The sequence below is a fragment of the Cricetulus griseus genome, chromosome 5, assembly GCF_003668045.3.
Source record: "Cricetulus griseus strain 17A/GY chromosome 5, alternate assembly CriGri-PICRH-1.0, whole genome shotgun sequence".
Taxonomy (NCBI): domain Eukaryota; kingdom Metazoa; phylum Chordata; class Mammalia; order Rodentia; family Cricetidae; genus Cricetulus; species Cricetulus griseus.
Genome location: NC_048598.1, coordinates 192,206,285 through 192,229,725, shown reverse-complemented (window position 1 = coordinate 192,229,725; position 23,441 = coordinate 192,206,285). Strand labels below are relative to the sequence as shown.

At 42.0% G+C, this 23,441-nt stretch overlaps 1 protein-coding gene across 1 annotated transcript in view; it reads left to right on the top strand.

Moving 5' to 3' along the window:
- Positions 1–23,441, top strand: part of Dnah11 (dynein axonemal heavy chain 11) — a 298,245-nt gene that overhangs the window by 8,700 nt on the left and 266,104 nt on the right. Inside the window, exons 4-8 of the mRNA XM_027416426.2 lie at positions 137–326; positions 2,232–2,331; positions 5,161–5,372; positions 13,655–13,888; positions 15,572–15,739. Coding sequence (XP_027272227.1) covers positions 137–326; positions 2,232–2,331; positions 5,161–5,372; positions 13,655–13,888; positions 15,572–15,739 — 904 coding nt within the window. The remainder of the gene's footprint in view (positions 1–136; positions 327–2,231; positions 2,332–5,160; positions 5,373–13,654; positions 13,889–15,571; positions 15,740–23,441) is intronic.

The window sequence follows — 23,441 nt, the reverse complement described above, 5'->3', positions numbered from 1 at the left end:
AAATTATGCATTTTAAAGGATTTATATTGAGAAAACTAGTTTATATATACATTAAAATAACTATTAGTTCTATATCCTGTCTTTATTTGGGTAAAGTCACTGTTGGATGCTTTTGTTAATCATACAACATTTATAGGCTACAATCAGATGAGAGGAGAATACTACATGCCATTGAATCGATAGTCATTAAATGGTCGCATCAGATCCAAGAAATTATACAAAAGGACTCAGCACAGCCTCTGCTGAGTGGCCTCCACCCGACTCCTGAGACAGAGCTGGACTTCTGGACTGTGAGGCATGAAAACCTGACATGCATATATGGTCAAGTGAGTAGGTAGTGCTGGAATTTTTTCTAAATCAAATGAGCAGAGTTAACTCTGGGATAGGCATCATTGCTTGGCCATTTAAAAAGTCTAATGATCTTTGTATGACCTGGGAGACTGCACTTTTCTTACTCTACAGTGCTGTCTACAGGAAGTATGTTTTTTAAGTTAATGGGGGTGGAAATTGATTGCTTTTCTAATAATGTGCCCAGATTATGAACCCCAAATCACCAAGAGACCCATTCTGATGCAAAAGCAAAGAGTCTTTTATTGTTGTTTAACGAGCTAACTAAGGCCCCTCCTCCGTTCATCACTGTGGATAGAGGGAGATTAACTGAGAGGTGGGGAACTTTTTGGGCAGTGTAAGGGGAGTGTCTAGGGGTATGCAATAGTTTCAGGATTGGTGTGCTTCCGGGCTTGGGTGACCTGTCCTGTGTTGATTGGTCAACTGGTTGTTATGGCCTACAGACCATCCCAGGGCAGTTACTATGCTCTTTACGTCACTGTTACAATAAAGCACATCCCAGAGCTGGCCAGCTAAATTCTGATTGGTTCTTGCCACCAGGAGGGTGTCTGACCTCTGTCATGGCTGCTAACGCAGGGGACTGGGTGAGGGTCTGATACCTTCACTAAGGATATTTTGGTAGCATCTGAGATCATTGGAAATAAGATTTAACAGGAGAAGGAGCAGTTCAATGAAGGGAAAGGTTGGAAATGGCAAGTTTAATTGCTGTTTTAGTTTGGATTTGTATTGTGATAATACCATGACTAAAAACAACTTGGGAGAGAAAAGAGTTTATTGATTCTTGGAGTTTGTAGTCCATCCAGGGATGTCATGGCAGAAACCCAAGACAGGGACTGAAGACAGGAGCTGATGCAGAAGCCATCAAGGGGTGCTGCTGACTGGCTTGCTCTCCACAGCTTGCACAGTCTGATTTTTTTTAATAGCACCTAGGTCCACTAGCCCAGGGATGGCACCACCTTCATTGAGCTTGGCCCTCCTCCATCAATCACTAATTAAGAAAAGTCATTACAAACTTGCTTATAGGCAAATCTTATGGAGGCATTTTCTCAGTTGAGAGTATCTCTTTCCAAGTGACTCTAGATCAGTGGTTCGCAACCTGTGAGTTGTGTGACCCCTTAGGAGTTGAATGGCCCTTCCACAGGAGTCACATACTATGACTCATAACAGTAGAAAAATTATAGTTATGAAGTAGCAGTGAAAATAATTCTATGGTTGGGTGGGTCACCTCAGCATGAGAAGCTGTATGCATTAAAGGTTCCACAGCGTTAGAAGGTTGAGAATCAATTGTCTAGACCGTGCCAAGCTGACACACAACTAGCAAGCACAGTTACTGTGGTCAGTTTGCTTTGGGGGAGGAGTAGGATATTGCTTGGCTTCAGAGAACTAACTTTGTTCTCTTTGTTGGGTGCTTCCTGCCAACTGACTGACTATAATATTCTAAACACTGTTGTGTTCATTTATGTGCCTCTTGTTTGGAGGTTTTCTGGAACAGACCATTAGTAATTTATATGTATCATCTGAAAACCCACTTTTTTTTTTTCTGGAAAACTTTTTAAACTTATTTTCATCTTGAAACAAATGTGTCCCTGAGTCTCAAATACTGTTCATACCACCATTAGGATGGTTTAGCAGTCAAAGGCACTTGGTGCTGACCCTGACATCCTGAATTTGATCCCAGTGCCCACAAGAGAGGTGACACCAGCAATTTGACCTCTGACCTCCACACATGCCTACGTATCCACACCCAGCATAAAAAAAAATAAATGTAATAGAAAATATTGTGCCTATTGTGTGAGTGGAATGTAGTGTAAATATTTAATTAGAGAATAGATTTATTTAGTAATTTGGCCTGCATATTTATTCAAGTGTTTCCCCCACTTTAGCTTCAGGCTCCTATTGTCCTCAAGATGGTTAAGATACTGACAGCAAGACAAAGCAGCTACTTTCCTACTCTGAATGTTATCTTCACCACTGTGGAAAATGGTAAGATCCTCTAGATCCTCACCCCTGTCCCTGGCCTCAGTGTAGCCATCTGCCTATGGTCCACACTCTTACTCCCACCCATTTGCCTACTCAGCTTTGAAGTTTGCCTGCCACTCAGAATGTGGCCATGGAGTGTGTGCACTTGGTTCTTCTAAAGGCGGCTTTGTCTACATCTCTCTACTTAATTTTCTAGCAGTCCCAAACCCTTTTTAGTTCATCTGCTATGTACCCACCCAGTAACCCCAGGGAGAAGTGATGGGGGTTGTCCTTCTGTACATATGTTTCTCTTATTGGTTAATGAATAAAACACTGATTGGCTGATTGGCCAGGCATGAAGTATAGACAGGGCTAGGAGATGAGGAGAATTCTGGGAAATGTGGGCAGATGGAGTTGTCATGGAGAGTCTGGAAAGAGAGGACTCATGAGGTATTCTCTGGTAAGCCAAGACCACTCAGAAATACATAGATTAATAGAAATGGGTTAATTAAGACAGAGCTAGCCAATAAGAAGCCCGAGCCACTGGCCAACAGTTTTATAATTAGTATAAGTCTTGTGTGTGTTTATTTGGGGAACTCAAGGGTGGCGGGAACCTGCTGGGCCAAGAATCTCTTCTTACAGAGAAGGTTTAGCTGGAAGGTGTATAAGGGAGGTGAAGACTTTCCCTCCTTATCTGGTGTCTGTGAAAGTCCTTAGTAGAGGTTTCCAGACAGCACCTGGGCTGTGTGTAGTCTAGGGATCCACCACTCAGAATCTTCCATAGGTTGATTTCTGATTTCTTGGCTGACAACCGTCTAGCCACTGTGGATGTTTGGTAAAGATTAGATCCACAGAACAGAGAAATTGTAAGAGGGTGTCTAGCTAAAAATCTCTTCTCATGTTTGTCCTCAGTATTCTCTTAGTCTCTTCCAAAGATGACAGTCCTCCCCACTTTCCTAATTTGTTCATTTGTTTGTCAATATTTAAGCAAATACAGCACTGAAAGATGCATCTTATAATCAAAGCTAAACAAATAACTGTTTTTGCATTTTGCTTTTTCCCAACATTAGAACACGTTTACTTTCCTGTGTGCCATTTGGAAGTAGTTAAAATTCACTTTGAAATGTCCATTTTTACATTTGCCTCCAATAATTGTATTTAGAAAGATGGGGATGGGTGGTCAGTGTCTCATTAGATCTGGATTCCCAGATCTTGAAGCTCATTAGCCATTTGGAAGTGGCTAGGATTCTGGTTTCCCAATGGCCAAATTATCGTCTCTGAACCTCCACTGCAGACTTGCTATGGGGCATAGGGCAGGGTTTCTCACTGTAGTCCTGGTTCAGGCTAGATGGTTCTTTGTTCTGACAGGCCAGCCAGCTATCTGTTAATAGCACCCTTCATTGCTGCTCACTGTCCCCATCCCAACTGTGACAAACGTAAGTGTCTCTTGGACACCCCCAAATGGCTCCCGGAGGCAAACTCTCCTCTCAGAACCACTGAACGGAGCTTTCACTTACATCCCAGGTAGCACTAATCACCTTGTATTATACCCTCAATAAATTGAAACAAGTAGCATTTTTCTTCTGTTAATATAAGATAAACATTTTAGGTGAACATAAATATAAGAATGAGTCCTAAGATCTTTAGAACATTGTGAGCATACAACCTAGAGATTTCAGAAAAAAAAAAATTCTCAGTGGCTCTTAGCACATGGGAAGACTACTTAACTGTGGTATGGTTGTTTAATTTCTAAATTATATTCAGTAAGTATACACCTATCTCAGTACGCTCATGCACATGAGAGAAGAAACAGCCCAGAACACTGTCTCTTTTCAAGACTTTATTACTGGGTGGAAGGCTGAGTTGGTTATTTATCAAATCTAGCAGTAGTGTGAGAGACAAAAGCCAACAGAATTTTCTTGTTTGCCTTTGACATGAATCCTTGGGAATAGCCACCAAAAAGAAAAGCTTAGCTTTGTTCTTCACTCTTATTTATTTATATTTATTTTGGTTTTTTGAGACAGGGTTTCTATGTGTAGCTTTCAAGCCTGTCCTGGCACTCGCTCTGTAGACTAGGCTGGCCTGGAACTCAGAGTTCCACCTGCCTCTGCCTCCCGAGTGCTGGGATCAAGGGCATGCGCCACCATTGCCTGCTTGTTCTTCACCTTTAAGTACAACCCACAACCAGCTTTGGGTGAGAAACAGTTTCAGGATCGAAGTGAGAATCTTTCCTTACTCCTAAAGGCTTAACATGGTTTATGTCTGAATAAAAGTCCCTATAAAATTAGTCTTCACATAGTGTGAGTTTTGTGACATTCAGATCAGTCGTGGTATTGTATTATCATGCCTCCTACCTGGTTCCAAACTTCTTTCATCACTATGCCTAATGATTTATCCAGATCTTGGTAAACAATGTAGTAGAAGGTTCTCTATTTGTTGCACTAATTACACATAGGAAACCAAGATGAGGTGGTGGCGTTGTGCCTGTCCTGAGCCTGTCTAGCTTGGCATCCTAGTTGTTGAGGGAACGACCACACAGATGCTTTGTCCCACAAGGTCTCTGTGGGATTGTAAAGCTCTCTTTAGACTTGGAGGTTCCCTTCCCTGTGGGTCTTCAGCCACAATTACTCATGGTCTGTGAGCAACTAGACCAGCGCTCTCCAGGGAGGCTGAGTTACAAATGGGCAGTCTCTAGCCCTCCAGACTGCTCACATGTAGACTTTAGGATAAATAACAGAATGGGAAAGCGGACAGCATTTCTGACTGCCTTGGTTAACAGTTGTTTTGGACTTATAAAGTGTTTTTGAATTAAAAAACCCACTATGTGACATGGATGCTGCTTCCCTTTTTCAGCTCTTCTTGAAGCCCAGGATGTGGAACTTCACCTGAGCCCTCTGAGGAGGCACATTCACGGTCTCCAGGAGGCGGAGTTCCCGCAGACCCGAATACTAATTGCCCCGTTGTTCCACACCATCTGTCTTATCTGGAGTCATTCCAAGTTTTATAACACCCCAGCTCGCATTATAGTTTTACTACAAGAATTCTGTAACCTCTTCATTGACCAGGTATGAAGCACTGACAATTAAGGACAATAACAATCATTGCCTTCATTAACCCAATAATAATGAACAAATCCAATAATGGGCAAATCCAGATGACAGTGAGAATGCCATTTCCCTTCCATTTTCAGACATGACTTGTGTCCTAGAAATGGCCTAGAAATCATCTTATATGGTAGGCAGCCAGTTCTTGAAATAAGTCAGCATCAAGGAACAAATTTTTTCCCAGTTTTGTTTATTTATAAACAGATTTAAAAGGCAAAGAGGTTAAACAAATTTAAGGTAGCTTCCAGCAAAAGGCTGGTGGTCATTCTTTGTTACTTTGTAGTTTCTTTAAGTTTCTATAGGCTGATGGGAGAAAGAAAAAAAAAAAAAGATTACTCAAAACCAATTATCCTTGAAAAACTGTAATGGGATTATATGTAAAGAATTCTGATTTATTGTTTTAAAATTTGCTTGTTTGTATACTCCTTGCTCAGCTTGGGAACTGTCTTTTTGAAAATGATTGGACTACCCTCCCCACCCACACCTCCACTGCCCAGCACCTTTGAGTGTGAACTTTTTTCCTTACATCTACAAACACCTGTGAACAATGCTTAATAAGCATTCAGAGATGCTTGGACACCATATAGTCCAGTTATTCATTTTTTTTTTAAATGACCCTCTGAGAACATTTTTTAGATTTATTTTGTGCAGTGTTCTATCTGTATGTATGCCTGTGGCCAGAAGAGGGCACCAGATTTCATTACTGATGGTTTGTGAGCCATCATGTGGTTGCTAGGAATTGAACTCAGGACCTCTGGAAGAGCAGCCAGTGCTCTTAACCACTGAGCCATCTCTCCAGGCCTGGTCTAGTCATTCTTAGTTGGGAGTGGTCATAGTTGTCTGGGGCTGCCATACCTAGATGTCCCAGGATGACAAGAAACACCAATAGCTTTTCTCACAGTACTACTCTGCAGCAGGGGAGGTCAGGGTCAAATTCTGGCAAGGAAGCTCTTTGCTTTGTAGGCAGCCAGCCTCTCCTTGTAAAGCCACGCTCCTGTTGGATTAAAAGTCTGATGTCTCACAGAGAAACCCTGTCTTGAAAAAAACAACCAACCAAACAAACAAACAAAAGAAGCCTGATGTCTGGAAAACAAAGACAGGAAAAACAGTACCGTATAGCCCAGGCTGGCCCTGAACTTGCTGTGTAGATAGATGAGAATGGTCTTCTTAAGCTCCCCATTCTGCTTAACTCTCCTGAGTGTTGATATTACACCCAGCTGGAGTCCACTCTTTTAATGTCATTTAACCTTAGTTACATGCTAAAACCCCTGAGTCCATGTAGAGTCTTCAAGGTTGGGGATGACAGCAGATTCCACAGATGTGTGAACTCTAGAGCTCCTAGACAGTGGTTCTCAGCCTTCCTAATGCTGCCACCCTTTAGCACAGTCCTAGTGTTGTGACACCACCAACCATGAAATTATTTTGTTGCTACTTCTTAACTTCAATTTTGCTACTGTTGTGAATCATAATATAAATATCTGATATGCAACCCCTGTGACAGGGTCATTCCACCCACAGTTGAGAACCAATGTTTTCTAGAGCATGCCATTGACTTGTTAATTGCGCCCCCTCCTGTCTGCTTCTGCAGCAATATATGGGAGGGTTTGGGGCACACACCAACTGGACTCTAACCCACCCACTTAAAGGAAGTTGAATACTATTTGGAACCGCAGTTCCCCCGTTTAATGGTATCACAAGGGTTGGAAGAGATAGTGTGGTGTCTGGTATTTAACAGAAGCTCAGTAAGAGGAAAATCCTTGTTCTCTACCAGATTATGGACTGGCTGTGGCTATTGATGGGGGACCGATAGCAACGAGTAGGTTCCTGGCTATGTTTTATCAGCATCTCCTCTGGTTTTATTCTGTTTCTGTCCTTTGAGAGCCGAACTCAGTCTTGCTCTGTGGGTAAGCAGGTACCTGCTACCAGCCGCTTGCTTCTCCAAAGCAGCGTGTGGCACGTTTAGCTAGTACTCCTCCCTGACCCCCTTTAAAGGGTCTCTCTTTGAGAAATACCAAAACCAGTTTACTGCAAAGCTTTGTCATCTATGGCTTAGGAGATAGTTCTGGTTATCTTGAAGCTTAGCAAGCTATTATCTTGGTTCCCAGTCTGTGTCAACAGCCGGGGATGCCAGGCTCCTGAGGAAACATTGTAGCTTCTCTTGTTACTTAGTTCTGGTCTTTGATCAAAGGCTCCATTGAGCTGATTTCCATGATTCTCCAAGTAGCTTATCAACTTTGTAGTAAGCATGCCCCAACATGTAAGGATTCTAAAATCACCAGAGAGCCAACTCTGGTATTGGATTCTCTAAAGATCAAATTACCCCTTCTTTTCCCACTGTTTTTTTTTTTTTTTGGGTCGGGATCCTTAAAAAAAGTGTGTGTATGTATGTATGTGTGTGTTTGTGAGTGTGTGTGTGTGTGTGTGTGTGTGTGTGTGTGTGTGTGATGTTCATGTTTGCATGTGCTGGGCACACACATGTGAGTGCACATACACACATGTGATATCTGGAGTCTTCCTGAATCACTCACTACCTTATTTGTTGAGGCAAGACCTCTCACTGATCCTGGTGACCACTGATTACTATGTGGGATAGTTAGGAGCTCTGGGGATCCATGTCTCTGACTGCTCTGCACTATGGCTATACACGTGCAAGACTGCACCCAGCTTCCCTGTGGGTGTTGGCATCAAACTTAGGTCTTCATGCTTCCATGGCCATTGTTTTCCTGACTAACTTTCTTTTCTTTTACTTTCCCTTCTTTTTCTTTACTTTCTCTTCTTCTTCTTCCTCCTCCTCCTTCCTCTTTTTGTTTTTGATATAGAAACTTGCTATGTACAAGCTTGTCCACAACAGTCTAGGTAGCCTAGGTAAGCCTTGAGCTTATGATCCTCCTGTTTCTGCTTCCTGAGTTCTGGGATCACAGGGTATACAATCCCTGCCAGGACTTGAAACAAAACAAAACAGGGTCAATCTGTGTACCTCTGGCTAGCCTGGGACTCAGAGAGATCCACCCACCTCTGTCTCCTGAGTGCTGAGATTAAGGGCATCCACTATCATGCCCTGACTGAATACTTATTTGTTTATAGTTTATTTGTGTGTGTGTGATCTGTGTGTCAGTGGCCATTCCACCATGTCCATGTGGAAGTCAGAAAATGTTATGGGAGTTGGTTCTTTTCTCCCACCATGTGGGTCTATGGAATTGAACTCAGGTCATCAGGCTTAGCAGCAGGTGCCTTTACCTGCTGAGCTATTTTGCCAGTCCTGCATATAGTACTGTTTAATTAAAAAGATCAGTGCTGATACTTAGGTTGTATAGATTTCATTTCAGTTTCAGTCTCCAGCCTACACTGAAAACCCAAAGATCTTGTCACACTGTCTTTGCTATCCCCACTGGCACAGTTGGTTGCTGGAATCCCCGGCCCCTCTGTAGGTGGGTTAGGAGCTGTCCAGCTGTCCATTGTCTGCTGTTCCCATCTGCTGCATTTGTTAACAGTGGGTTCTACTTTAGTAGCAAGTATGTTTTTACTTGTCTTACAGTGACCATTACCATCATTCTTTAGACCAGTCCCATGACAAAACATCACCTGCTTGCTGGAATGGTAGCATACACAAACTCTGGTAATAGGGTCTTCTCTTGATGCCTGGCCGCATTTCTTTATTAACCTGACACTACTGTGTTGTCATTGTGCATTAGCACTTGTCTGGTAATACTTACCTTGTCCATGCTGTGATTTCTCTCTTATAGATGTTGTCATCTACATATTCTAGGTAAAGAAGGCTAGGCTTTGGATGGCTTGTCATAGGCAAAGGGTGTGTTAATAGCAAAATTATGCCTATAAAAGTATATAAAAAAGAGTTGAAAGATAGTAGCTGGGAGATAGAAGCAAGGTGGCATATTGATAAACTGGCCACTCAACAATTAATTGGCTTGTGGATAATAAACTTATTGGCAGTGTAGTTGTCCTTCAGTATCTGGGGGAATAAGCTCAAATCACCAGGCTTACCAGCAAGTGACTTTACCTGCTGAGTCATCTCACTGGCTGTATATAGTGCATTTTAATTAAAAACACAATCAAAACAGTATGGATACTAACATTGTAGGACCTACTATAGCCACCAAGCCCAACATAAATATCTAGTATTTGCATGTAACCTGTGCATGTCATCCCATGTGCTTTAAATCATCTCCAAATTGCTTTCAATGCCCCATAGTGCAATACAAATGAGATGTAAATAGTTGCTCTGATGTATTGCTCAGAGAATGGTGATATAATAAAAGAGCCCCTATATGCTCAGATGGGTTTTTAAAAATGCATGTGATCCATGGTTTTGAATAAGAAACCTGTAGATATGCAAAACGGATGCTCTCAAGGGTCCCCTAAGTCATATCCCTCATTTTGCAGATAAGACAATCAACCAATTAGGCAACTTAGCCGATGACACAAAAGTAATTAGCAGCTCCTAGCTTGATCATGAATGTGTGCCCCAATTTCTGCCATGCTCTTTCCCTGACATTCTTGGCTGCCCGGTGTAAGGAGACGGACTGAGGGTTGTTGTCTGGGATGTTAAGGGCCAGTGACTTGTCTCAGGTGGTATTGCATGGATAGAAAGCTAATTGGCTGTGATGGACTCAGCTCCATGAGAGCCAGCCAGGAAGCATAGGAGTGAATCCGGGGAAGACTTGTTACTTTATATGCAGGCAATTAGGTTGAGAGGAGGTGGCTGCAACAGGAAAGCAACTGGATTATCTCCCTAGACTTCTCAGCTTCCAAAATGTTACAGAATGCATGTAGAAGAAGATATATAGAGTGTACAATATACCACAGCAAAAAGCAACTGTCTTGAAACTCAGACCATGAAAGGGATATTCACAGTTACCTGTGAAGTGTCAGCAGCTGTCATGTGGCCATTAATTGTGTGCCTAACCTGAGTGGGAAATAAGCATGTAGATAGGAAACAATAGCTAGTAGTACTTGTAGAGTTAGAATCAGTAGGGATAAAGATAAACACACAAACGGTTTTCTTTGCAAATGGCACAAAGTCTATGTTGGGTGTACAGCTTCTGCATTTAGTCATACATCTTCATGAGAGAAGCAGAAAACTTCCCGTGTAATGTGGCTTTCATACCAGTGCTCTCTGAGGGGTGGGGCCTTTTTTGCGGGGGGGGGGGGGGGGTTCCAGACAGGGTTTCTCTATATAGCTTTGAAGCCTATCCTGGAACTCAACTCTGTAGACCAGGCTGGCCCCAAGCTCACAGAGATCCATCTACCTCTGCCTCCCAAATGCTGCAATTAAAGGTATGCACCACTACTGCCCAGCTATGGGTCACTTTCTAAGCAGCCACAAAATGACACTATTTTTTTTCTTATTGCTACATACATGAACACATTTTGTTTTGACCACTCCTCACTGTCCCCTCCCAACTCCCCCCAGGTCCCTCTTCCCATATCCTACATTCACCTGACATCTTCATGTCATATGTGTATGAAATCTACCGAGTCCCGTTGGTGCTGTCTGCATACACAGGTGTATAGGACTGCCCACTGTGGTGTATGCCAGTAGCCCCATCCCTAAATAAAGCTGACTTTCTCTTTCCTGGCAGCCATCCCTGCCTGAAGCTTAACTAGGAATGGGACCTTGTGAAACCCCCCCATCCATGCTGTGATATTTACTAAATTAGCCTTGTACAGGTTTTGTATAGCATCCAAAGTTGTTGAGCGCTCATAAGCTCAGCTGCCTGTATTGTTCAGAAGATACTGTTTTCAGCTGTCATCCATAACCTCTGGCTTTTAGAATCAATCTGTCCCTTTTCTAATGATACTCCAGGAGCCTTGTGGGGGAGAAATGTGGTGTGTGTGTGTGTGTGTGTGTGTGTGTGTGTGTGTGTGTGTGTGTACACATACATACATACATACATACATACATACATACATACATACATACACTTAGTTATGGTGTATATTGCTGTGAAGAGACACAATGGTCACACCAACTCTTATAAAGGAAAACATTTAATTGAAGTGGTGGCTTACAGTTTCAGAGGTTTAGTCTGGCATCACTATGGTGGGGAGCATGGGTCATGCAAGCAGACTTGGTGCTGGCTTCATCTTGATCAGAAGGCAACAGGAAATGGCCTGTGACACTGGGTGCTATCTTGAGTACAGGAAACCTCAAAGCTCGCTCCTACAGAGATGCACTTCCTCCAATAAGGGCACACCTACTCCAACAAAGCCACACATCCTAATAGTGGCACTCCCTACGAGTTTGTGGGATGAGCACACCATAGTCATTTACTCTCTGCCCTTCCATTTTTTACAGTTGTCCATACTAAATTCTGTCTCCTGTAAAAGAAGCTTCTGATACGGGGTGACCACTGCACTAATGTGAGGGTCTGGATGAGTATTTAGAAAGCTGCTTGATGCTACATATCAGTCTAGCAGAACGTTAGGAATTTCTGCTGCAGGGTCTATGACCTCTGTAGCCACAGGTTCTCAGGCAAGGTTATGGTACCAGGTATGCGTTCCCTCCAGGTGAACAGGCCTTAAATCTGATCAGATAGCTGTTGGTCATCCTTAAAGATGTTTGTGTCACTGTTGCTCCAATGGGCATTTCTTGCTGTGTGAGTCTTTGATGGAGTTCACAAGGTTCACAACTGTATGTGACTACTGGTTCCTTTCTGTCTCAGCAGCCTGCCTATTCCCTTGTGGTACTATAAAAGCTGGCCACTGGGGAAGAGGCTTCCAGTTCATTACCAGCTTGAGTATTCCAAGTCCTGTGACCAAAGTGCATGTTTCTTCAGCTATATGGGGTCTTACCATCAAGTTCGGGTGGGCCACCAAGAGCAACGGCAATAGCTTTTTTGTTTTGAGGGATGGGGGGGGCACACTTGACCAGGGAGACATCTCACACTTAGGACTGGGCTTTCTCTTTTGTAGTCTATAGTTTCTGGGAATAGCATTATTCTTCTTCCATGCAGGGTAGTTACAATCAAACTCACGGAGATCCATCTGCCTCTGCCTCCCTAGTGCTGGGATTAAAGGTGTGCGCCACCAACGCCCAGCTGCACTGTCATTCTTGATGGTGTGATATGTTTCTTGTAGACAACAAGAAGGTGGATCCTGTTCCTTAGTCCATTCAGTTATCTTGTCTTTTGGTTGGGAAGTTGTCGCCATAGAAACTTAAAGTTATGATGGAGAAGTGTGTCAATTGATGCCAGTTTGTTGTGCTTATGCTCTCAGTACTGTTTGTACACCAGTTATTATGATGACATTTGTCTTCCTCTTAAAGCCCCTTGGCCATGCTTACTCTTTCTTCAGTGCCAAGTATTCCTTCTAGTATTTTCTGCAGGGCTGGTTTGGCAGACACAATTTCTTTTGACCTAGTTTGCATCCTAGAAAACTGTTGTCTCCGGCTTAGTTTATTCCTGTTCCCTTTGTGTCCATTTTGGGTGTTTGTTCATTTCCTCTTTAAACTCTGAAGACTCGCTAGTCTGAACTCTTCATTGCTATTGTCCCTCTCTCTCCCATCTGCATTAAAAAAAAAAAAGTTCACGCGGCATAGTTCGGCTCCATCATGTGTCCCATGGTGTTGCTTATGTTTCCCAGCAAAGAAGTCTGGTGATGGGAATGAATTCCCAGAGACAGACCCCACATAACTAGCTCTTTTGACCTTTGCAAGTGACACCATAGCACCCAGCAGAGGAGTGACCACCCTCTGTGTTCTGATGGATGGCCCTGCTGGCTTGAGTATTTCTGTATGTGGGAATCTGATTGTTCAGAATATTGGATGGTAGATAGTCTGGGCAAAGTCCTCATTGTTATTATGAGACCTAGTCAAAGTGTAGTCTTCATTAGAATGTCTAATTCTGGAAGAAGTAGGCTCTCCTCACATTGTTCTTATGTGACAGGATGTCATCAAAGCCCAAGTGCCTACATTTCTAGAGTTTGTGCTCTTTGTTTTTGTTTTTTGAGACAGGGTTTCTCTGTATTGATTTGGAACCTGTCCTGGAACTCACTCTCTCTTTAGACCAGGCTTGCCTCAAACTCACTGAGATCCACTTGCCTCTGCCTCGAGAGTGCTGGGATTAAACAATGCCACCCACTCCCGGCAAGTTTGTGCTTTTTGTTTCAACAGAATTGTTGGCTCGGTTCTAGAAATTGTCATTTGAAATGTTTAACTCCGATGGTTACAATAAAAAGAAAAAGAAATACATTTTTGATCATGGTTCCTTTTGATTAAATCCTAGGCAAGAACGTACCTGTCACCTGAAGACCTTTTGAAGGGAGAAATCGAAGACGCACTGGAAAAGGTGCAGGTGGCCATCGGTATCTTAAAGACCTTCCAAAATTCTTTTTTCAAGTCTAGAAAACGATTGACAAGCTACTTCACAGGAAACACGGAGCAGAGGCCTTGGGATTTCCAGTCTCAACTGGTGTTTGGCAGATTTAACAACTTTCTTGCTCGGCTGATAAAAATAGAGGTATTCATTTATCTAGTCATGGGTGGCTGAGGTCAAGAAGCTTAGTGACTTGTCGTGTGACTTGTGTGCTGCCGAGGCCTACTCTAAGGAATGGAGATTTCACAGGCTTTAGCTCTGTGGCTTTTTAAAATTCCTTTCCTTTCCCCCTTCTTTTCTATGGCACTGGAGACCATACCCAGCCTTGCACACATACCTGGTATGTGTGCCACGCACACTGCCACGCACCCCTGGGTCTCTTGAACTACGTGGCTCAGGCTAGTCTTGAACTCTATCCTCCTGCGTCTTCCTCCAAAGTGCTGGAATGGCAGGAGTGTACCACCCACCCTACTTTTTATTCCTTTTTAAAATGGTTATTACACGAGAGTAAGTGAATCTCTTTACCTGTCAGTGATTAGACATAATTTCCCAAGTGCCTGTGGAAAATTGTGAAACAGGAAGCTATCAAGGATTCACCCTTCCTATAAATCCTGAAAAAGAAATGTATGAAACTTGAAAGTAAAATTTCATACTTGAAAACCCACTTGATAATTTAGAGTATCACAGTGTCATTTTCCCTGCCTAAAACACCCTTTATTTATGACAAGGTCTCACTATATAGCCCAGACTGCCCCAAACCTGCTTCAGAGTCCTGATCCTCTGCTCAATCTTCTAATGCCTGGCATTCACCCTGCCATATAAACAGATCTATTTAGACCATTCACAAATATTTACTATAAATGCCATAGAATTAATTAGCAAAATCATTCATAAAAGTAAAAACATGGAAATTTTACTTTGTATATGGATTTTTAAATTATTATTTTCTGTATATGGATGTTTTGTCTGAATGTACAGCTAGCTGTGTATCACATGCATGCAGTTCCTGCAGGGGCCAGAAGAGGGCACAGGATCCCTTGGAACCCGAGTTGCCCTCCATTGTCAGGCACCCTGTGGATGCTGGGAATCTAACTCAGGTCATCTAGAAGAGCAGTCAGGGCTCTTAACAACTGAACCCTCTTTCCAGTCCTATGTGTAAATATTTTTAAAAACAAAATAAAACCCTAAAATGTAAAAATTGAATGCACAAACTTTTGTGTTGAGTCTACCAAGGTAGGCTTCTTTTGGACCGATGGCAGTGCCCTCTTTTCAAGTTGTAGAGTTTTGTTTTTTGCAGAGTTTTACATTTTATTACTGAGGCAAGATTTGCTGGATTTCATTCAAAACCAGAGATTTATGTGAAAATTCTTATTGTCGGTCAGCCTGAATGCTGCTCAAGTCTCTCAAACACCTAAGGGTGATTTGCCTCTTCCTTTGTAGACAGCCTCCTGTTTTTCCCCTCCAGTCATGGTGCTGGGTTACTACAAAGTGTAGGTGGCTGAGGCTAGGAATGTTGGGTATCATCCAGGGATCTGTCTGCTTTAATCTTAGGATTGCACTCAGGTTCATGTGTACACAGAACACTAGGTGCTGTCTCCACTGTCAGGTACCTTTCGGTGATTAGAAATGGAGTGCGGTTTTAAAAAATCAGTATTAGCTGTGTTGGATGTAACCACAGTATTTGTTTTCTGTGTTGTAAGTGCCCATTGATCCTGAGTGTTTGAAAAAATGTTTGGATTGGAATCTTTAAAATCTCCTTTGTTGATGATGATGACGGAAAGGTCTTTTTTTTTTTTTTTTTTTTTTTTTTTTTTTTTTTTTACAAAGGATGTGTTCATCACCATACTGGAATTTGAAAAACTGGAAAGACTGGAGTTTGGTGGCACCAAGGGAGCAATCCTAAATGCACAAATACATGGGATGAGCGAAGAATTCATGGAATGCTGTAAAGTTTTCCAACAGAGCGTTTACGACCCATCTGACTGCGACGACATGGTGATAATACACATTTTCCTTTTAATTTTATTTCACAAAGGAAGGTAGATCACAGTGATAGTGCAGGCTACCCAGGCAGACCTTTGTAGGACCCAAAGATGTTAATGACTCTCTTCAGTTCTCCTGGCTCCTTGTTAAGATCAGGGACCAGATCTGAGCTTTCGGTTCAGAGATCTTAGACAACCATGGGCCTCGGTCCAGGCCAGTTTCTTGCGACTATCAAAAAGGAGTTTTTGTATTCATATGTATGAATCTGCTTGTTCAATGTCCATGTAACTTACATGCTTTGTTTTAAACTTTTCTGTGTAAAGTTTGGTCTGCTGAAACCTATCACCATTGCATCATTTACTAACATGAATATTGTCGCCATCATTTCTGTTATTTGTAACTATTAGTGATTTCATATTTTGAGCTTCAGAAGTAGGGGGAAGGTTTCGGATTCAAACTGCTTTCAGTTTCTATCCCTCTGAGCATGCTGGTGGAGGGTGAGTTCCCCGTGAGCCTTTCTCCAGCTCTAAGATGAAGAGCTTTTTATGTGGTTTGCCCAAACCAGAAACCCGAGTTTAAAAAGGAAGAAAAATTTTAGTTTACATTTTAAAGTAAAAATTTAGTTTACCTTTTTAAGTTTATTCACGCTTGTGTATCTATTGTTGAGATCAATCTCTGAAAAACTAGGAGCGCAGTGTGTCAACTTCATCAGGGTGTGTAGTTAGCAAACTCGATCCTTCTTAAGTCCAGTGACTTTGGGCAAGTGCAGTTACTGTGAGCAAGATGCTGCCATAGTCAGTGGGCCTCTTGAATGTTTCTGTATAATTTATGGAAAAGTAGGATGAATGTTCAACAATCATTCCAAGCTCATCCCTAGAGCCATAGCAGGCACTGGGAAAACTTCAGTATGTGGGGCTGTGAGCCACTGGAAGAGCCGCGGTGTTCTTAACCACTGAGCCATCTCTCCAGCCTCTCTCTTCTTTCGTAAGGCGTGTCTTGATTAGTTTCATTTTCTCAGTGCATGGCATCACATAATCATTTTGGGGACCAAAGAGTGGGCCAGCTGGTTAAGAGTGCTGGTTGCTCTTCCAGGGAATCGGATTTAATCCTCATCATCCGTTTAGCAACTCACAGCCCATCTGTAGCTTCCATCCCAAGAGGTCTGATATTCTTTTCTGGCTTCCATGGGGACTGCATGTATGTGGTACACAGACATACATGTAGGCCTGTCTTTTTCATTATAGGGTGGCCCTTTTAAATTCCTTTCACAAATGTGAATACTTTAGAATGTGTATTCTTGAGGAAGCTTCTGTGGTAGTAGGTTTCCATATGTCTTTCATAAGGCCTTTATTTTTAGTTGGCCCTCCCCCACTCTGTAACCAGCACTCCTGTTCCTCTCCCCGTTTAAACCTTCTGTTCCACTTTCCCTAAATCAATCTCTCTCTCTTTCTCTCTCTCTCTCTCTCTCTCTCTCTCTCTCTCTCTCTCTCTCTCTCTCTCTCTCTGGTGAGCCACTAACACCTGGCTTGCTTCTGCAGTTTTATTTAATTAATTAATTAATTAATTAATTAATTTTGGTTTTTTGAGACAGGGTTTCTCTGTGTCCCTGAAACTAGCTCTTGTAGATCAGGCTGGTCTCAAACTCACAGAGATCCACCTGCCTCTGGCTCCCAAGTACTGGGATTCAAGGCATATGCCATCACTTCCTGGGCATCCCCTAAATCTCTTTTTAACACTGTGTTCTCTCTCATGGGAGATGCCCTCTTCCCTACCGGTACTTACAGCTACCTAGCCTCTGTGGTGATTTTGACTGAAATACATACATATCTAAAGTTTAAAAGCTAATTATCCACATTTAAGAGAAACGTGAAATGTTTATCTTTTAAAGTCTGGGGTTACCTTACTCATGATAACTGTTTCCAGTTCTGTTCACTTGTAAATTTGCGTTTTTCTTAACAGATGAATAACATTCCATTGTTTACACATGGGAAAGAGTTTATTTTGGCTTAGGGTTCCATATCATAGTCCATCACTGGAGGAAGTTAGAGGAAGAGTTCAAGGCAGGTGAACCTGTGCAGAGGCTACAGAGGACAGCTGCTTGCTGTCTTGCACCTCATGGCTTGCTCAGCCAACTTTCTTAAAGCTCCTGGGACCTCCAGCCCAGGAACCACCGAAGTGAGCTGAGCTCGCCCATGTCAATCAAGAAAATACAACATAGGATTGTCATTCCAGTGTATGTGTGGGGGATTTTCTCAGTGGAGAATCTCTCTTCCAAAGTGATTCTAGCTTGTGTCAAGTGGACATAAAACTAACCAGCATACCCCCTACACTGTTCTTTTGCTGTTCCTCTGTCCTGTCTTCTAATTTATACAAGTTTCTCTGCTTTAGTTATTTAAGGAATTTTTATGTATCTTGTTTGTTTCTTTTTCAAATATTACTTATTTAAAAAGTTACTTATTCTTTTGGGCAGGTAACATTTGCAAAAAAAAAAAATTAGCTTCATTCTCACTGCACAGCCTTTTTGTAAGTGTAATATTTTGGGAGCCTGAGGTCAGAGAGTTTGACACCAGACAGAGTGGCACGGCAATTTTGTCTAAAAAGACAAAACAAAAAAACCAAAGCAATCTTTGTTAAAATGATTCCAACATTATTCCTCCTCAAAGGTACCTCCATAATGAGTGTCCTATAAAATGCCTCAGAAAGGTTGTTTCAAATAATGACACATGTCTGTGTTCATCTTTTTTGTTCCCATTTTTCACAAAGAGCCTCCGACATACAGTGTAACCATCTTGTTCCTAACTGTATTTTGGCAGCTTTTGGGTGTTGCTGTAATTATATTTCTACTTTCCTTTTTTCCCCACAATTGTACGCTATTCAATAAAGGATATATATATATATCCTCATGTTAAATACAACTAAGATTTTAGCCATCACACACACACATACACAAAGAGGAAGAAGAGGAGAGGAGAGGAGGAGGAAGAGGAAGAGGAAGAGGAAGAAAAGAAGAAGAAGAAGAAGAAGAAGAAGAAGAAGAAGAAGAAGAAGAAGAAGAAATAATCAGATTGGCTAAGAACCTCAGAACCCAGAAAACAATATGGAAGTAAGGTCCTTGAGTTTTCATATTGTGAAAAATAGTCCAGAATTAGAAACAAGTATATCAGGAAACTAGACATGCCAGTAGGCACACACCATTGATCCCTATAAAAACCTGACTGTGTTTTAGCCAGGAGGATTGAGAAGAGGGCACCCTTTAAAAATATAAAACTTACCAGTGTCTACACTGTAGCTAGGTACCAATGAAGCATCGGTTTCCCACCGCAGCTCTAAACTACCAGGTTGGCATCCAATTGCTCCACCCCTCACCCCTGCAGGGTGGTGTCAGAGGTGACTAAGAAGGAGCCATGGTCTTCATGCCTGCTGGCCGGAGAGAGCCCTCCTCTCTATGGCACTGATGGAGACCATATGGAAATCTGATTTTTTCATTTTGATTTTTGTTTTTTTGCCTCACCTGGTAGATCCCCGTGTTATAGGGGTGGTATTAGAGGAAGCCTGGTTGAGACTGAGGACTTTGACACATGTGGCATCCATAGAGCCCACAGGGAGTTGGACCTCCTAGTATGGTTGTAACGGTAACCAGGAGACCTTCTGGCCTTGTGTATTTGGAGAGTTCCAGGGGAGAATCTGGACCTGTGTCTCCTGACAGTAATGGAGCGTTATGGTCCACAGTTTTAACATTTGACAATGCCTGGATATCAGCTGATGAGTACTCACTATACTGTGAACCAGGAAGATCTCAGCTGAGAAGAAGGTGAGCTGCACTGATGGTAGAGACATTGGGACCATCTGACAGTGACCGCTGTTTTGGAGACAGAGTTGCTTCACCATTCCATCAAACTACACTATGGTGTCAAACTCCCGAGCCCAGGTGACTCTGACCTCAGGTTCTCAAGTTTACACATATGGATCACTAAGCCTGTCTTTTAAATTTTAAAAACTAAAAGTGAGAGAGAAATGACCTCTTACCTGTAGATGAATAAATTTGATTAGTATATTTCTTATCAGAAATCACAGATGTCAGAATTCACCGGGAAAAATGGGTTCTGAGAAAGAACTGTAAATCTAGGGTTCCCTGCCCTCAGCAACAAAAGGGAAACCAAGGAATAACCAGATGAACAAAAAATAAAAGACTATTCCCAGCAGACTGATCTTAAGAGAATGAGGAAGGAGCTTTATACACCAGAAGGGCTGCAGTAGATGGATGGATATAGCATGTGTTATGATAGGTCTTCCTCCCCTCCAGTCTTCCAAGTTATGTTTGCAAGTGGAAGTTAAACGTTATCACCGCTTCATTCTTGGTGTTAGAGATTGGATCTAGGGCCTCATAGCTGCTAGGCGATTGCCCCAGTCCTGAGATATACCAAACCAAATCCTACTTCTAAGTGTATGTACAGAATATATTTGAGACAATTATACTATACATGGAGGAAGAAAAGGATTAAGAAGCATTGCCTGTTCAGTGTCATGAACGTTTCTCAGTGTCCTCCTCTGGAAATTTTATGGTTTTCATGGCTATAATTAAGGCTGTAATCTATTTTGAATTAATTTTTAAGTGTTATGGGGCTCCAAGTTGACTCCTGCAAAAGGATGGTGAATCCATCTCCCTAGAAGCATTTGTTGAAGAGATTGTTCTTGCCTTGCTGAGTGGTTTTGCAACCTTATCAACAATGACATGATTGTGTGTATGAGAGTTCATGTCTGGGTTCCTATGCTATTTTGTTGATCTATATGCCAGTACTGCATTGATATCAATATTATAGACTTGTAGGCTTTCTACTAGAAAGTGTAAGCTTGCTAACTTTGGAAAGATTTAGTCACATCTTTAGGACAATATTTTTTTAATTACTGCAAAGAATCACAGAGATTTTCATAGGGATTAGATTGACGGGGCAGATTGTTTTGGATAGTATGGTCTCTACAATGACATTAAACCCATGTAAGCGGATTATTTTTCTACCCACCCCTCCTTTAATTGTTTACAGCAAACTATTTTATAGCTTCTGGTATATAAGTCTTTGACTTCTCTGGTCAAACTTACTACGAAGTATTTTATTCTTTTTAATACTGCTATGGATGGAATTGTTTTCTTTTTAGGATTGGTCATTGCTAGTATACCTAAATGCAATTTTTTTCTCTCTGTGTATATATGTTTATGTGTCTTGTCTGTGCAGGAGCATATCCATATGGAAGGGGAGGTAAACAACAGGGGTCAACCTCCTGTGTTGTTCCCCAGGCTGCACATTCCTGGAGCTTGACAGTTTAGGCTGGGCTTGCTCAAGGCCAGGGAGCCCAGGGAGCCTCCTGGGTTAAAAGCACGTGCCACCACACCGGGCTTTATTTATTCAGGCCCTAGGGAAGGAACACAGATTCTTATGTTTGCACAGAAAACACAGCTTTACTACTGACTGAGCGTCCCAGTCCATAACTGACGTTGTATATTGACTTCTCACCCTGAAACCTTGCTGAGTTTGTTTATTGACTTTGTTTCTTAGGCTTGCAGTCTTTAGATAAAAATCATGTCACCTGTGAATAGGCACAAGTACTTTCCAATTTGGATGGTTTTTCTATTTACTTGCCTAATGACCCTGGTGACAGTTCCCAATGCTGTATTAAATTAGAGTTGGGCATTCGGGTCTTGTTGGACTTCAGAGAAGAACTTTCACCCCTTTCATCTTTGGGGATGATGCTAACCACTCAGTGCTCATGGGAGGCCAGTGTTGGGGATCTTTAATACCCTTAGCGTTTCATCCAATGTTTATCTCATGAAAGAGTGTTGAATATTGAGCTGCTTCTGCCTCATGTGAGGTCTACTCCCCACTCTCATTCTCTTAATGTGGTATATTGTGTAGGTTTTTCTTGTATGTTAAACCACCCTGCTGTTAGGGAATATTTCTCTTGACTGCTGTTTGTAATTCTTCTAATATACTGCTGAATTCCATTTGCATATTGTCTCACCATTCATGAGGAAGATTGGTCTGAAGTTTTCTCTTCTTGAAGTATCTTTATCTGCCTTTGGGATCAGAGCAGTTCTTATCTGGTAGAATGAGTTAGCAAACTTGAGAAGGCTTGGCCTTAATTCTCCTTTAAATACTCATGGTAAGACCATCTGGTTTTGAGCTTTCACCAATTGGGAAGCGGCTTTTTACTTACATTGTCTCCTTACTAGTTTTGGCTTTTCTGATTTGATCTTGTTAGATGGTGTGTCTCTAGGAATTTGTCCTTTTCATCTGGGTTGCCCTTCCTTCACCCCAGACTCCCTGAAAGTCCTGTTATGTGGGCCAGGTTGACCTGCTCTTCACCCTCCTTCCTCTACTGCCATGTGCTGGGCTCACAGACATGTACCACCATCCATGCCTAGCTATGTTTTCTAACTTTGTGCATAGTTATTCATAGTACTGCTTTGCAGTCGTTTTTATTTCCAGAAATTCATAATAATATCTCCACTTTCATTTTGTAATTGAGTATTAAGTATTCAGAGAAAACTGGCTGTGGGAGACTAAATCCTGAGAAAATTTGTCAATCTTCTGAATTGATGTGTTTGGATCACTTTTATTTAATGTAACTAAAGAATTGTATTTTGAAGAATCAACATTTCCTTTTGCTGTGTACCTCACATTGTACTTAATTCTCTTGGCTTGCTTATCTTGTATATTTGTGATGTTTGTATCCTCTGGTCTACCTCTCCCCACTTCCATCTTCCCACAATAACCCAAATCCATGTATAGTGAGACCACACAGTAGTTTTTCTTGACATTTGACTGATTTCACTTGTGCGGTGTCCCCTAGGGATGTCTATGTCATGACAAATGACAAGATTTCCTTTTTTTCTGAACAGAGTAACATTCCATTTTTTAAATAATCTTTCTCTCCTCTCTCTCTCTCTCTCTCTCTCTCTCTCTCTCTCTCTCTCTCTCTTCCTCTCTCCCTCCCTCCCTCCCTTTCTATCCCCCTCTCCTGTGTGTGTGTGTGTGTGTGTGTGTGTGTGTGTGGTTGTTTAATCCATTTATGTGCTGACTAGCATTTACATTGTTGCATATACTAGAGTGTGTTACCTGCCCTCAACTTCCTACAGCTGTCTTTCTGAGGTAATGTCATCTCAATTGAAGGTAGACTCATGTGAAGGACCACAGAGTTATATAGTTCTTCTATTTTCACATACTTTAAGGCCTTTCACTTGTTCCTGCAGTGGTAATAACAATGGGCATCTCTCTCCAGTGCAGAGAGAACATAGATGACACCAAAGGGGATTTGACCTAGAGGTGTAAAGTAGGTTCAGTATTTGGTGTAAATTTCAAACTGATATTGTAGTTTACAATTTAACTCTCTTGATTAAAGGATGCCGCACGCATTTGATCCCAGCACTCAGGAGGCAGAGGCAGGCGGATCTCTGTGAGTTCGAGGCCAGTCTGGTCTCCAGAACGAGTGCCAGGATAGGCTCCAAAGCTACACAGAGAAACCCTTTCTCGAAAAACCAAAAACAAAAAAAACCCAAAATAGCAGAGATGTGAAGTAAACAGGCAAAGATGTAACCACAGCATCCGCACTGTAGACGTCAGCTGTGTGGCATTTAGGGTTTAAGAATAACTGCAGTGGAGGGATTGTGCGAATCACTGCAGAAAACAAAACTGATGAAGCTCATTGATGACACCCATTC